The sequence below is a fragment of the Orycteropus afer genome, unplaced genomic scaffold (assembly GCF_000298275.1).
Source record: "Orycteropus afer afer isolate SDZICR_OR568_19922 unplaced genomic scaffold, OryAfe1.0 scaffold00142, whole genome shotgun sequence".
In the NCBI taxonomy this organism is placed as follows: Eukaryota; Metazoa; Chordata; class Mammalia; order Tubulidentata; family Orycteropodidae; genus Orycteropus; species Orycteropus afer.
The window spans coordinates 3,959,325-3,975,330 of record NW_006921729.1 but is presented as its reverse complement, the minus strand read 5'-3'; the positions used below and the strand labels follow the sequence as shown (position 1 = coordinate 3,975,330).

Sequence of the window (16,006 nt, the reverse complement as noted above, 5' to 3'; positions counted from 1 at the left end):
GCTATCCATTCTGGTGGACAGAGCTGTATTGATCAAATTCCTGGTTAGGTACATTCTCTCCCAAACTTCTGGCTTTCTTCCTTGAATTACCCTTTTCTTCCCTTTGAGCCCTCACAGAAAGTTAGTTATTATCCATGCTTCAGCTTGACACGCTCATTTAACACTCCGACAGTTCACTTAACAAGCACCATAGAACATCAGCCCTACTCTGGTGGCATAGTGCCTAAGGCATTTGACTGCTAACCACAAGGTTGGTGGTTCAAACCCACCAGCCACTCCATGGAAGGAAGACTGGGCAATCTACTTCCATAAAGATTTACCACCTCAGAACTCCAAAGGGGGTCTCTGTGGCTCAATGGCAGTCAGTTTGGTTTTGTTAGTTCTCACATAGTCCTATATTGTTCATTCACTACCATGGACAGCTCAAGGCCTGACTGGGCCCAACAGAAATGCATCCCAACACAGCCCAACTGCATTCTTTCAGAATGTATGAACTTTTATCCACACCAAAAATATTTTAGTCATATTCCATTCCTGGACAAGCAATTAACTAGCTATTATCTCTCATTAATCAGCAAAGATTTTTTCATTCCTTTAACACCAGGGACAACTCAAAACCATTAAACTCCAAAGTTGGGTTGGTCAGATTTTCTGGTACATCAAATAGCTGAGGCCCAATCTTTGATTACTGATCATGATCAAGGATAGTGGGGTCTCATTTTCATCACTACAAACAGTTTATTATACTTCCCCAGTGGCATAGATACTTCAGTCAAATTTTCCTTTTCCCTGGACATCTGACTCACATGTCCAATGTCCTGTTGCTCTAATTAAATATCTAACAACTAAAATGTTCAGGGTAGTAGACAACTCAGAGACACATGTCAATACGACTGGATACCTAACAATACTAATATCTCAGGGACAGCCTTCTTTAAGTCTTGACAGTCTGGCCACATCCCCCAAAACATGGACATTTAACCCCACACTCCCATTACCATGGCAAGCCCAGCAATATTACCAGTGCTACAGCCATCTCAATTACTTTTTTCATGAGCTAGAGAGCCTAATCACACTTCCAGCACCATGAACAACTCGTCATGTACCAACAACTCCATTACTATTTCTTAGCACAAGTTCAATCAGCCACAGTCACTCAACCCTGGAGATTTCTCCTCAATACACCTAGTGCCATGGAAGATCCAACAACATTCTCTGTCCTAGTAACAACCTTATAACATGTTCACTGTTCCACCAGGCAGCCAAGTCATACAAGCAGAACCTAAAACAGCTCATTACCACGGTTCTGTTCCATTGGTACTTCTGATAATGAACTTAGTTTTGCAGTATTACCAACATCCCAGTCACCTTCTTTCAGCTTCTTGAGCAATCTAGTCACATCCTTTCCACTTCATAGTACTTATTCACATTCCCTCTGAATACCCTTGACTAAAACCATCCCCATGACTAGAACAAGGATAAACAGTTCTTCCTAAATCTTTCCTACCTGCTGTTTCTCTGCCACTAATACATCTTGTTCTCCTTCCTCTTTGACTATGGCATCTCTGTAGTGTTCGTTACCTCTCCACCCCCACAGCCCTCCAGGTTCCAGCCAGCAGTTGTTTTCCTCCCACCTTGGAGAACAATTTTTATCCAAATTAGGGTTGATTTTAGGAATCATAGCTTTAAGTTGTTATAGAATAGAACTTGTTTTCTCATTAACACAAGAGGTAGTCAGTTTTTACCTACAAGTACCCACTTGTGCTTTCTTCTGTCTTCAAATCCAATCCTGGTGGTGAATTAAAAGCTCTAGCAATGCTCAATAAATATCTGATACCTACTCATGCAGGTTCTGTTCAATTTATTAATTCATTTGTTCAGCAAATATTTGTTGATCACCTACTATGTGCCCAGCACTGTTCTCAGTATTAGAAGTTCAACAGTTAACCAAACAGACATACTTTCAGGGATCAAATGTTCTAGTTGAAGGAGATAGGTATAAACATGTAAAAATGTCAAATATTAGGTGGTGAAAAGTACTATGAAGAAAAGTTAACAGAGGTAAGGGGATAGAGACTATCCAGGAGCTGTTGTTTGAGAAAGGGTGGTAAGGGGAGGCTTCTCTAACAAGGATATATTTGAATGAGTCATGTAGTAATACATGGGAAGAGAATGCCAGGCAACGAAAACAGCAAGTTCAAAAATCCTGAGGCAGAAGCATTCTTGGTGTGTCCAAGAAACAGCTAGGAGTTCTGTGGGACTGTGTTGCTATAAAAGGAGCTCTGGTAGCACAGTGCCTAAGGCATTTGACTGCTAACCAGAAGGTTGGCAGTTTAAACCCCCCAACCACTCAATGGAAGGAAGACTGGGCAATCTACTTCAATAAAGATTCAATAAATAAAGATTTACCTTCTAGGAAACTCAAAGGGGGTTGCTATGAGTCAGAATTGAGTTGATAGCAGTAAGTTTGGTTTGGTTTGGTTTGTGTTGCTATGAGCAAGGGAGAGAGCAATACAAGGTGAGCTCAAAAATGAGAGTAATGGGAGCACAGTGCAGGGTTTTGAACAGAGAGGAGACATGTTCTGGCTTATGGTTTTGAAGGGTCACTCTGATTCCTGCAAGAGGTTACAAGATATTAGAAGAATGCTAGCAGTAAGACAAATTAAGAGAATATAATATCAGTCCAGGCAAGAGATAAGGATGATTTAGACTATAATGATAGCAGTGTCTGTACAAGTGGTGATAAGTGGTAATAAGTAGGCAGTTATACCTCAGAAGTAGGAGCATTAGAATTTTTTTTTGGAAGAACTGAATGTGAGATTTGAGATATAATTAATGCATAATTTCAAAGTTGAAAGGTTTGTGACCTAAACCACCATAAGGATGAAGTTTTAGTATATTGGAATGAGGAAGACTAAGGGAGAAGCATTTGACCACCTACGTTGTTACTAAAGTCTCAGCCTTTCCTCCTCTGGGAAGTAAGGATCTGGAAACTGGCCAGATGAATTGGCTGGGGACCAGAGCTACATTTAAGCCCCTAAAGGTTTTGAAGTTGTAGCTTGTTTACCTCCAAAGTCTAAAACAGTATCTTGCAAAAGGGATGGAGATTTGAGGGAGAAAGAGGTATACAGGAGGACCCCTAAATTTCTGTTTTAGAAAAATAGTTATTCAGTTTACTGAGATAGGAAACATAGTAGGAGAAGAAGCTGGATTTGGAAACAGAAAAGATGAGGGGATCATGAAAGATAATGATTTTGAGGTACCACATGCAGCGTTCAGGAGCCCTGGTGGTACAGTGGTTAAGCATTCAACTGCTAGCTGGAAACTTGGCTGTTCAAACCCACCAGCTGCTCTGTAGGAGAACTATGAGACAGTCTGCTTCTGTAAAGGTATACAGCCTTAGAAACCCTATGGGGGCATTTCTACTCTGCCCCATACTGCCCAGCACTGTTCGCAGTATTAGTCAGAATCTATTCTCAGAATAGTCAGAATCTATTCAGTAGCAGTGGGTTTGATTTTGGTATAAAGCATTCAGGTGCCCTGGTGGCACAGTGGTTAAAGCTCTTGGCTTCCAACTGAAAGATTGTGGTTCAAACCCACAGCTGCTCCACAGCAGAAAGATGTGGCGATCTGCTTCCGTAAAGATTTACAGCCTTGGAAACCCTATGGGGCAGTTTTACTCTGTCCTATAGGATTGCTATGAATTGGAATCAATTTGACAGCATGGGTTTGTTATTTGAATGAACATTCAAGAGGATATGTCCAAAGGCATTGGATAAGCAGGTCTAGAGCTAAAAAGAAGGGTCCAGATTTGGGAGTCATCTGCATGAAAATGGTAATTGAAATTGTAGATAGAGTAAATGGGGAAAATGCATGAGAAGTTACAATTCTACATGGGATAGGAGCTGAGATTTTTACTTACTAATCAGGCTCTGGGAAAAAAACTAATTATCTGCTAGGCCACATTTCATCTGACTTTCAGAGCCAAATGCTGCATTAGTAGGGAAAATCTTTTCTTGGGTTCTTAAGAGTCTCAATGGGCTCTAAGACAAAGAGGTTGTTCCCTGAGGCACCTTAAAATGTGACCAAATATGAATGTATTCAGATCAATCCCTGCCTCTTTCAAGTCCTAGACTCCTCCAATAATGCCCAATCAATAGCTTAGGATTCCAGAACTGCTCCAGCCAGCATGATCTATCTTACAGATGAAAGAGCATTGGGTCTGGAATGGGGAGGAATGGGAGGCTCGGGGATAAGCTTATTTAGTTCAGTTAATATCTCTATCACTAGAGTAAGTGCAGTCCTCACAAACCATAATTTTCATATATGTAAACTGGGAAAGAAAATGCCTTCTATAGAGTCTACAAAATGTCTGTGGGGACTGAAAGAGATAATTATGTAGAGACACTTTGTAAACTTACTGTACAGATGACAGACACTATTGTTGTATAGATTTAAGACTTGGGTGATTCTTTTCATGAGGACTAGTCATCTCTATGATCCACTCCCCTCCAGCATACATTCAGGAGTTAGCAGGGTTCATGATATCTCCATCATTAGGGAGACATTTTTTTTTTTCCCCTACTAAGAACCACAGAAGCTGGTAAAAAGAACTCTTAACATTGTAATCTCAGGGAGATGTTCATTCACACTTACCTCTGATTCTCACCCACTTCTGATTTGCACCCATCTCAATTTTGCAGCCCTGAGTCCACTGTATCTCCCAGCGCATAGGTCTTGATAAAAATCCAACTAAAGCCTTCTATCACCCATAAAATCACAAATGTGAACCACTTGTCATCTATTCCATCTACTTTAATTGGTTTCTTCTTTTTTTAGAAACTGCTCACCCATTAGAGCTCAGAAATCCAAGTTAAGATGCTTCTTTCATCCATCAAAAGACCTACTGGGTCCTCTTTTAGTCCAAAAGCCCCAGACACAGGGTGAATATCTACAGAAACTGATTGCCAAAAACAACCAAATTTCACCCTTTGTTCCCATCCTCTTAGTAAAAGATTCCTGAGGTTCTGACCATTAGTTGCCCTCCCAGAATGGAGGAGGTACCAAGGACAGCCCACCAAAACCTCTAAGAGTCAGTTTCTTGGGATGGTAACTCAATAAGAACACCGTACCACTTGGTTTAGAATCCCTTCCTCCCTAATACATTCAATACTTGCTTCTGATACACCTTCAAATCTGGGAAAATTTTCATCCAGGCTCTAGAGCAGTAGGAGTAAGTTATGGCTGTACCAAATCCTGCAACCCTGACCAGTGCTCCATCTTACATCCACAGTTGCAGAGACTTCAGTGCTTCTCAAAAGATAGAACACCTTCAGTAACTTAGCTGTTGTTGTTGTTATGTGCCATCAAGTTGGCCCCGACTCATAGCGACCCCTCCTTGAGTTGCCGAGGCAGTATCACTATGGAAGTAGATTGCCCAACCTTCCTTCCAAGGAGTGGCTGGTGGGTTTAAACCACCAGCCTTCTGGTTAGCAGTCAAGTGCCTTAGCCACTATGCTACCAGAGATCCTAGTAACTTAGCTATAAGCTTGTAAAAAGCTATGCAGCTTCCTTGGTCTCAACTCAGATCTACTGAATGAGAATCTTTGCAGATGGAGTTGAGGAATCTGCATCCTTAATCATTCCCCCATGGCCTGTCTTTGAAGATCACTGCATTAGAGGAAGTGAGAGAACTATGTTCTCCACAGAGCTAGTGGAGATAACTAAGGATGGATGCCTATTTAAAAGCTTCAGACCTAGCTTCCCTAGAGCAAGTATGGAAAATATTACATGGATCTTACTCTATCCACATAAGATGACAAGTCTACCTGTTTATCTCCAGACTAGCCCTGAGAATGGCAGGCTTCTTAATATCATCCCCTAGAAAACCTGTAGAATCATTGGAGTGCCTTCCAAGCTTAGCATGGACCATGGTAGACCAGAGGTCCCAGAGACTCTGTGTAACAGCATTAGAGATCATATGTTGGGTCAAGATTTTGCAAACTTATGGGATCAGAGAATGATTTTAAGATCATCATACACTGCTCAGTCATCAGTGGACTCTCAGGAGATGTAAGCTTTACTTGGTTTAAAAGTAAACAGCAAAAAAAAAAAAAAAAAATAGGCTTATAATCACCACAAATAATAAAAATCTTTCAAATATGCTTTCAAAAAATTTCATACTTCACATTAGGAGGAAATGTATCCAATTAGAGAAATTAAGTATTTTCATATTGTTAAGAACAAAAGAATTACAAATATGCTGCCTGGCAGACAGCACAACCTCAGCTGGCAAGTGCAGCCATGTATGCAAGGAGCTAGGTCTTCTCCTCTTATCTTCCAGCCACGTGCAGGACAGCTTTCCCTTCTTAAAAGCATATCATTACATAATAAAAAGAATAATTAAATGTGTCAGTGCCCTTCATACTTTTTAACAAATCAATTTTAATGGATAAACTTTTACTATTACCATTTTTTTTTTCTCTCACAGAAATCCTGTTTACAGCTTACAGTGCACTGAAATACAAAAGAATACATTGGGAGAAATATAGGGTTAGACAAGTCCTCTTTGAAGGCTCTAAGCCAAGCCACAGCAACCGATCATTCAATGTGAGTGAATAACAGGCTGTCTGTGAGAGGAATTTCTGCAGGCCTGGGATTGACCCTCTGGAGCTGGGGCCAGAGAGGATCCCCCTCTACAGAGAAGAAATCACTGACACTGTATCTAATCTCCTCTGCCCATCACTGAAGTTGGTATTAAGGAAGCTTAACTTTTCCCCCGAGAGTCCTACAGGATCTGGAAGACACAGGTCTTTAGAAGAGAGCAATAGAGAAAGACCCTCTCATTCCCAAAAAGCAGAGGGCAGTAGGAATCTAGATGGCCCTTTGGCTCATCTTGGGAGGGATGAATGTCCTAATACGCCAAGAGACTATTTTAAAGCCAAAGCTGAGATGGGGGTTGAAGCAGAATAGAAGTGCTTAGGATTGGCTCCTCCCAAGCCATCAGTCCACAGATTTTGTCAGCCACTGCTCAATGAATGCTAAGAGTATAACACCTAGGTCCCAGATGGCCACTTTCCTATTGCATCCAGACAGATCCAGAAATAAGGACTCCCACTCAGGGCTACAAGCAGCTGTGCTACAGGAGTATAGCAGTCTCTGTTGGTGCATTGGCTATATCTCAAAGGTCTAGCCACTGAGACTAGACAAACAGTTCTCTTACATGTCAGATTCCTGCTTAGTTCTATAAAATCCCTGGAGTGACTCTCAACCAGAGAGGGACTGGACTGGTAGATAAAGCTCCAGTGTTCTCATCTCTTAGTGAAATAATTCTGAGGTCTGGTTGTGCCCAAAAGTAATATGCTCATGAAAACACCATCTATTGGCTTGCTTCTCCCTAGCTTACTTCTTCATTCTTCTATGAACTTCCTGGAATTAGCTCCCAAACAAACTACTTGCACTCAAGTATTTGTCTCAAGGTGCCATGTTAAGACTCCAGACAATAGATGAAAGTGAGAGAACACTTTGATCAGGGCACCCCAAGTTCAGAGCTATCTGTGTGTGTGTGTGTGTGTGTGATTTGGGTGAAGATTTACAGAGCAAATTCACTTTCCATACAGCAGTTCACATATACTTTGTCTCATGTCATTGACCACAGTTTACCACAATGCAACAGCTCCCCTCCCACTTCCTCTCCATAGTTACCTCTTCCCAGTGTCCAACCCTCCATACACTCCTGCCCCCGAGCTGTCTCCCTGTGCATAAGCAGCCCTTCTTTCTCCCATGATTGTTCTCTCCAAGGCGTGTATCTATTTGAGGTAAATGTTTAACTCACATGCCTGTATTTTGTTTGGCTGGAAACCACAGGTGTAGGTTCAATTCCAGACCTGAAAGGCAGCTAGGGGCCATAGTCTTAGTGGTTCCACCAGGCTCTGTTGGACCAGCAAAACTGGTCCCCACCTTTTTTTTTTTTTCTCCAAATGATTTTGAGTTTTGTTCCACATTGTTCTCCCTCTCTATCAAGGATCCCCTACATAGATCCCCTTCCAAGTGGATGACAGTGGTAGCTGGGCACCATTTAGCTCTTCTGATCTCATAGTCGTATAGGCTGCAGATCAGATGGTGTACCAGTCTCTAGGACGAATTGTTTCCATGAATTTTGGTTTTCTTCATTCTTCTTTGCTCTTGACGAGGAGACACCCATTGTTGCATCTAGATCAGAGCTATCTCTTATGATTGGAAAGTCTTGGAGCTACATCACTACAAATTCCCACCTATGAGCACAGAATCACTCACAACTCTGAGAACAACCTTGTCCCTGGTCAGAGGGATTCATGGCAGGCCAACAGAATTTTATGGTCCCTTGGCATCATGTCAGCCTCATGACTGAGCCTGCTTTGACCTCAAGCCCCAACTCTAGCCCTGAAATTCTTTCTTACTCCAGGCTCATTCCCAATATTATTATGTTCCAGTGTCTATGAGGGAGTCCTTGCATTGTTCCTCTTTAACTGAGTTCTAGGACTCAAGTTTTATTCCAGCACATAAGTAACTCTTCTACCCTAGTGTTCTGGTTAGCTAGTACAACTCTGACAAGAATATACTACAAATGGGATGGCTTGAACAAACAGGAGTTTATTCTCTTACAGTTTGGGAGGCTTTAAGTCTGAGTTCAAAGTGCCAGGCTCTAGGGGCTGAGTGAAAACCTCTCAACCTTGGACTTCAGCTCTGCCTCTTGCTCCCGGCCCACTGAAGCTAGAGGCATCTCTTCACTCAGGCAGCTACTGACTGCTGAGGCTAAAAAGCCCAAGGTCAACAAATAAAATGGCACAGTTCTGATGTTACCAAACCACATGGCAGGCCATTAATTCAAGTCCATTGTAACTCACAAGGTCAGCAGAGCATGGCAGGCTGCTGAACAATGGCATGGCTACATGCAGGGTCCAAGTGTGCGATAAGCTAGAGACCATTCCCAAAGCTGTTTCTTATATATGGGAAGCAGACCACATATTCAAAGCAGCTACTCAGATGCTTGTGGTAGATCACACCATGGAGTTGATTGCCAGTCTCATCATGGGGAATAACTACCACCAGCTGCCCAGCCACTCTACCAGGGCCAATCAAGTTGACATACAAAGTGAACTACCACACCTAGATAAGGAAAAGAAAGTGAAATTAGTCCACGTCATTCAAAAGGGAGGAACTAAAGACACTGGTTGGATTAAATCAAGTCAATAGCCATTTGAATGACAAGTGCATGAAAACACTATGTTAATTGATACATGGATGCACAACATGTAGAATTCTACTACAGAAGACAGAAGACAGACATTCAATGTTGTAATGGAGATAGACTGAAAAATTCCCAAGAGATAGACCAAGTACAAATGGACAGGAGAAGAGAGTGAGGGAAGCAGGTAAAGTTTCTGAGAGAAAGTCATGGAGGGCATTGAAGAGGAGTTGGTGTCAGAGAGGTGAAGACTTCTCCCAGGACCACAGTACATGAGAGGACTGGTGAAAGCAAGCAGAGTCCCTCCATGAGATGAGCATTGAACTCAAGAACTGCCTCTAAGACTGGTGATAGTAACCGAGGTCTACATCATAGGGATATTGGATTAAAGCTCTACTTCTAGGACTAGTGATCATAAGCCAATTCCCATCAAAGAGGTATTGGTATCAAGAGCTACCTTTAAAACTGATAATAGCAAGCAGTGTCTCCATGATGAGGGTTCAAGTGATGTCTCTAGGACTGATAACAACAATCAGGGTCCCTATCATAGGATTAGGAGCTCTGATAGTGTAGTGCCTAAGGCATTTGACTGCTAACCAGAAGGCTGGTGGTTCAAACCCATCAGCCACTCCTCAGAAGGAAGGTTGGGCAATCTACTTCCTTGGAAACCCAAGGAGGTGTTGCTATGAGTCGGATGTGACTTGACAGCAGTGAGTTTTGAGTATCATAGGGTTATTGAGTTCAAGAGCTGCCTCTGTCATGATCTGCTTGACTTTGGGGTGTGATAGCTAAAAAAGTCACTGGAGTAGGTGATGTCTTTGATTTATTCCTGTGATTAAATCTGTTATTTTAGCTGCATGTTTTTAAACAAAATTCTCTCTAGTTTTTCTGTTTCTGAGCTTTTGGGCACAATTATTCATTCAACAATAATTAGTAGATATATTGACTACTTACCAAACACCAGGAACTGTGCTGGGTTTGGGGATCAATGACGAACAGGAAAAATATGTTCCCAGCCTTCATTTAGCTTACAATCTAGTAAGAGATAGAGAAAGGCAAACAGTAATTACAAAGCAGGGGTAAGTGCTTTGGTAGAGAATGTGCAGAGAATTATGGGGGCATAAAATGAGAATCTTAATGCAGACTTCATATACAATCATAAATGGAGGAAGTTATCTCAAAGTCAAGAGTTCAAGAATGATAAATGAGTGGGGATTAGCCAGATGAAGCAAAGTAAGGGGATAATTTTAGGCAAAAGAAATGGAATATGGAAAGGTCTTAAAATGAAAAAAGAATAGGTCCTATTCAAGGAGAAAATTGAATCCCCGTAGTGCTGGAGAAGTAAGCATATGATTTATCTTGAGTTCTAAAGGAAGGATTTTAAATAAATATATAATATCAGATTTGCATTTTAGAAAAGTCATTTGGTTACAGTTGGAGAATGGGTTAGAAAGGACTAAAGGAGAGGAAATTGGACTCATAGGCCATTGAGATGACCGTGGCTGGACCAGTGACATGAGAGATTGGAGAAACATGAGCAGAAGGTGCTAAGGAAGAATCAACAGTAGAGGATGTCTGACTGGATATAGGGATGAAAGAGAAAAGACACAACTATGATACCTGGCTGTGAGCAGAGACAGAAATAGGTTCGTTAGGCCGATTTACAGGAGAAAACCATAGTGGAGAGGCAGATATTAGAAAGGAGTGGTGATGATAAATGAGTTCAGCTTTGGGTGTGTTGAGTTAAGTGCTCATGAGACTCAAGTGGAGATGCCAAATAGGGGTCTGTACTGTGAGGACATAATGAGAGCTAGAGATAAAGATTTAAGAGTCATCTATTCCTAGATAAGAATTGAAGCCATAGGAATGGATATGATGCTTCCAAAAGATTATGTAAGACTGATCTGGGCTTGAGTGCCTGTTCTACTCCTTAGCACTTATCTGCTCTAAGAAAAGGTAACTTCACCTCTCTTGTTCTCATGTATATATTGGAGAGAATTGCTCATATGGTATGGTGGTGGTAATTGTGATCATATAAATTGCTTAATTCAGAGTCTAGAACAGAGTGGACTCTCAGTAAATGCTATTATCAGTACTTTTGTTGTTGTTACTATTATTATTGTTAATAATAATAATAGTAAAGCATAACATAGAATCCCAAGATTGACAATCATGTATGGGAAAAGCTGAGGAAGAGATTGAAAATGAGCAGGCATAAAGTTAGAAGTGCTTAGAGAGTAGGTCCCAGCAGCTGTGGGGAGAGAGTATTTCAAGAAGGATGAAGTGGTCAAAACAGCCAAATAGGACCATCAAGAAAGGATGAGAATGGTCCCCTGGATTTAGTTTCTAGTGTCCTTGCAAAGAGACATTTTAGTGAGGCAGTGGGGGCAAAAGTCAAGCTGTAAGAATTGAAGAGTGACTGCAGGTAATGAGTGGAAACAAATCCTTTATGAAACTGGGCAGCAATCAGGAGGGAAGGTCTGAAGGGGCTGTGTATCGAGAAAGTTTTTAAAGATGAAGGAGACTTAAGTGTCTCTAAATGTAGATAGGAAGGAGCCAGTACAAAAGGAGGGAGAGCTGAATGAGGTAGAGAGGGGATAAGAACCAAAGCAGAGGAACACATTGGCCTGAATGGGAGCTGATTCCTCCCCTGCTGTGACTGGAGGGACAGAGGGAGGAAGAGTGAAGATGCAGGTAAGTTAGAGAATTAGGAGCAGGAAGTTGAGGGACCTCTGCTTTCTCCATGATGTGGGATACATGGTCATTGGCTTACTGCAAGGGGAGACAGAATAGTTAGAAAAGATGGAACATCTTTGAAATATCAGGCTGAAGAAACTGCTGGATAGGGAACACTATTGTTTCCAGGCAGTATTGATATTTCTCAGACCCCTCAACAGTTCAGGTCTAGATTGATCTAAGTTTGAGATTTGGGATAAGAACAGGAGTGCTTAAAATAATGAACCATGGACTCTGATCTGAATATGGAGAAAAGAGTTCAGAGGAGCCAAGGGATAAAGAGAATGTAGCCTCGAAGTCTGTTTGGAATTCAAAGAGGGGGAGAAACGGTTGGAAAATGTCCAGAAATAAAAGATTGTGATCAGAAAGTGGGATGAGACTTGGGGTGAAGTAGATCAAGAGCCAAAGTGTTTGATCAATGAGGGAGAATGTTTGGAGCTCAGTGCTTCCAGAAATGAGAAGAAAAGGAAGTATGGCTAAATGAGCCATTTGGCTGGGGTGATGGCGTGAGGCAGGTCTACAGAATGATGAAAGAGCAATGACTTAGAAGTACATGGGAGCAAAAACATGCAGCCTCCCCTGAAAGTGCGGCAAGGGAAATGGGGTCCAGGGGAGCCCAGGTGAGATAAGGGAGGAGCTGAAGGCTAGGGCTGGGATTGCTGCTCTAGCAAGCAAGGTGGGAGGGATGGGAGGGAGAGGATCTATGGGCAGACTGTTACTTTTCTGTAGTTTTATCCACTTTCACAAGAACATAAATTTTTCTTGAAGAAGAATAAGATGGAATTCCCTTTCGGATCTCTGGGAACTACCAACTTCCGTCGGTTCACTCCAGAGTCACTGGTGGAGATTGAGAAGCAAACTGCAGCAGAGCGGGCAGCAAAGAAACCCAGAGATAAGCACAAGGAGCGGAAGGATGGAGAAGAGAAACCTCGGCCCCAGCTAGACTTGAAAGCCTGTAACCAGCTGCCTAAATTCTATGGCGAGCTCCCAGTAGAACTGATCGGGGAGCCCTTGGAGGATCTGGACCCTTTTTACAGCACACACTGGGTAAGGGCTGTTCTCACCTCTGGGAGAGGAAGTTCGCCATCCCAGCCAGCCCAGGGAGTCCTCCTGCACCCTGGGTGGTGTGGCAGTCTACTTAGTTAATGGGGGGAAAAAAAATCTAGCTCACCTTTTTTGACACCCTCTTTGAATCTTTTTTTTAATGATAGAGGCTAATTAAAACCAAATCCTCCAAAGCAGTGACAACTATTGCAGAGGTTGCTGGGAAAGCTGGCTGTTCCCTTAGATGAGTATTGGCTCCAGAGGTGTTGGCTGTCTTTGTACACCACCCTCTCTCCTCAAGAACACAGATCTTGAGTATAGGGAATGGGGAGAGAAGTCAAAACCAGTGGTTCTCAAAGTGTGGTCCTGGGACCCCTAGAGTCCCCAGATCCCTTTTAGTGGATTAGTGGGTGCATGAAGTCAAAACTAATAATATTTAGAAATTTAGAAATCCTTAGTCTTTTTCACTCACATTCTCATGTGAGCATACAGTAGTGAATGTGCAGTAGAGACTGTTGATGTGAGGCTGTGTTACTGCTCTAACAGCTACTGGAATGTGTGCCCCTATGTTCCTGTGTTTTAACATCTACTCAGTTTGAGTTTCTAAAATGGCAAATTTCTATACCTGTATCTCCCATATAAACCAAAACTCTTTGAGGTCTTCAGTAATAAAAAAGTTGAGAGCCACGAGTTTTAACAGGAAGTGCTCCATGGCAATTACCTTGCTTGTATTGCATTTTGAATGTTCTACATAGCAGGAAAAAAAAAAAAAATGGTATATGTGAGTTTAGGAATTGGGAGGGGCAAAAATCAGCCATCTCAAATATGGATTGTAGAAAAAATAAAAAGGCACTTGGATATCTGTCCTCACTCTTCCCCCTTGCCAAGAGCCTTCACCCTCCAGGTGCCAGGAAAGGGCTTAAGAGGAGGAGGTTTAGAAGGTGGAGAACAGAAGGAGCATCACAAGGTCGGGAAGGGTCCTCTAGTCACACTCACTGCCGTCAAGTTGAATCCTACTCATAGCGACCCCTCCTTGGGTTTCTGAGGCAGTATCTCTATGGAAATAGATTGCTCAGCCTTCCTTCCATGGAGTGGCTGCTGGGTTTGAACTGCCAACCTTCTGGTTAGCATTCAAATGCCTTAGGCATCAAATGCCACCAAAGCTTCCAGAGGAATTCAATCTAACCAAAAAGCCACCTTCCTGCTGCCAGAATCCTCATCCTGAGCCTGATACTTCTTACCAGCCCCAGGCCAGGCTGCCTGGCCAGACAGCCCTCCTGGGGGCTCAGCTTGGCAGGGTCTGGGCCTTTCCATGATGGTCGGGATACTGCTGTTAGTCCCTGATCCTTCCGAGCTCTCTGCAGCTCCACTTGGCTCTCATTGACTTGCTCATGAGCCGGAGATGATGGCACTAATGCTCAAAAGCACAGTTCTGTGAGGAGGCTTGTTTCTCACCAGAGGTCCACCTCTGCTTTGTTTTGTTTTGTTTTAGACATTCATGGTGCTGAACAAGGGGAGGACCATTTTCCGGTTTAGTGCCACTAGGGCCCTGTGGCTATTCAGTCCTTTCCACCCGATCAGAAGAACGGCCATCAAAGTTTCTGTCCATTCATATCCTTTGCACGGTTGCTTCTTCCACATGCTAGAATCAGACCTTGTCCAGTGTATCCAATACCTTTTTTAAAGGTTAGCAGTAGAGCCTTCCTCCAGTTGAATCCTGAGAAAATGATGTCATTAAATGGAAAAAAGTGTGCATTCAATGTGTCCTATACCCCAAAGTAGCACTAGGATGCAGAAGGGGTGTTCATACAGCCCAGATGCGTAAGGCTCACCTCAAATTAATCTGAAAATGTTCTTTATATGAAGGGAACTTTGGCTGGGCACCCAGGAACATTCTTGCCATAGTATGTAGTTAGTTTGCTCTTCTCACACCCCTGCCCACAACACAAGAACCAGTAAGGAACCTCAAGACTTCTTTGGACAGATGGGACTGGCATGAGTTGTTACTGTGTGCCTGAGCCTGGCTTGGGAGTGCCTGCTTCTTGGACAAAAAAGTACCACTTTCCAGAGGACAAAGAGAACAGACTGTGATGGGCAGAGCACAGACTCTGAATGGGATCCACTGATCCTGGGGCAATGCCAACATTACAGGTTGCTCCAGTAGTACCAGCATGTGAAAATGTCAACAGCTTGAAGTCCCTGCCTGACATTGGGAAATGTAACAATAAGACACATATCGGTCAAGTGTTTGTATCATATTAATTCCTTTAGCTAGCTAGCTTCAAAAAGCTGCATTTTTTTCCCAAGGCAAGCCAAACTAGTAGAACAAAGAGACTTTGGCTTGATTTCCTAGGATCTTCCTTGGTGACTATCCAAACTGGAAGTTCCTAATGACAAATTCAGCCCTGGCTTCCAAGTAGTTGATTTGCAGAAACAGCCTTGTATCAGCTGTCTGACAGATGGTAGCCAGCCTCTTCTTAGAAAACTCAAAAAAAAAAAAATGGAGCTCACTCCATAACTCTGGGGAAGCTTACTGGGTTTGCTGGACAGTCCTCAATGAGAAGGAAACCCTGGCCAAGAGGCATCTGTACACTTAACATAACTGCATTACTGATAAAGTTGCATCACAGTTTTTCCTTCACATATTTTATCTTAATGGTTAACCAAGTGGAATTATATTTTCTTAATTAAAGCTTGGATTTACAGATTCCGTAGAAGAATATTTAATGATTATAGTAGGGTCTCATTTGCTAAATACCTCCTAAAAGTCAACACTGTCATTAACACCTCAAAATAGGTATTCACATCCCCATTTTGCAGATGATAAAACTGACACTCAGAGGCATTAAGTAAATTGTCCCAGGTCACACAGCTAGTTATGAGGTCAAGCCTGCATCCAAGCTACAGCAGTATCTGTAGTGATGAAATTGGTAGTTAATAGAAATGAATTTGGGTAATTATTCTTTCAGTGTGTCATCTCTACTTGGAATTTATATATAT

At 42.3% G+C, this 16,006-nt stretch overlaps 1 protein-coding gene across 1 annotated transcript in view; it reads left to right on the top strand.

Moving 5' to 3' along the window:
* Positions 1-12,739: 12,739 nt before the first annotated feature.
* Positions 12,740-16,006, top strand: part of SCN10A (sodium voltage-gated channel alpha subunit 10) — a 151,534-nt gene continuing 148,267 nt past the window's right edge. Inside the window, exons 1-2 of the mRNA XM_007945755.1 lie at positions 12,740-13,009; positions 14,499-14,626. Coding sequence (XP_007943946.1) covers positions 12,740-13,009; positions 14,499-14,626 — 398 coding nt within the window. The remainder of the gene's footprint in view (positions 13,010-14,498; positions 14,627-16,006) is intronic.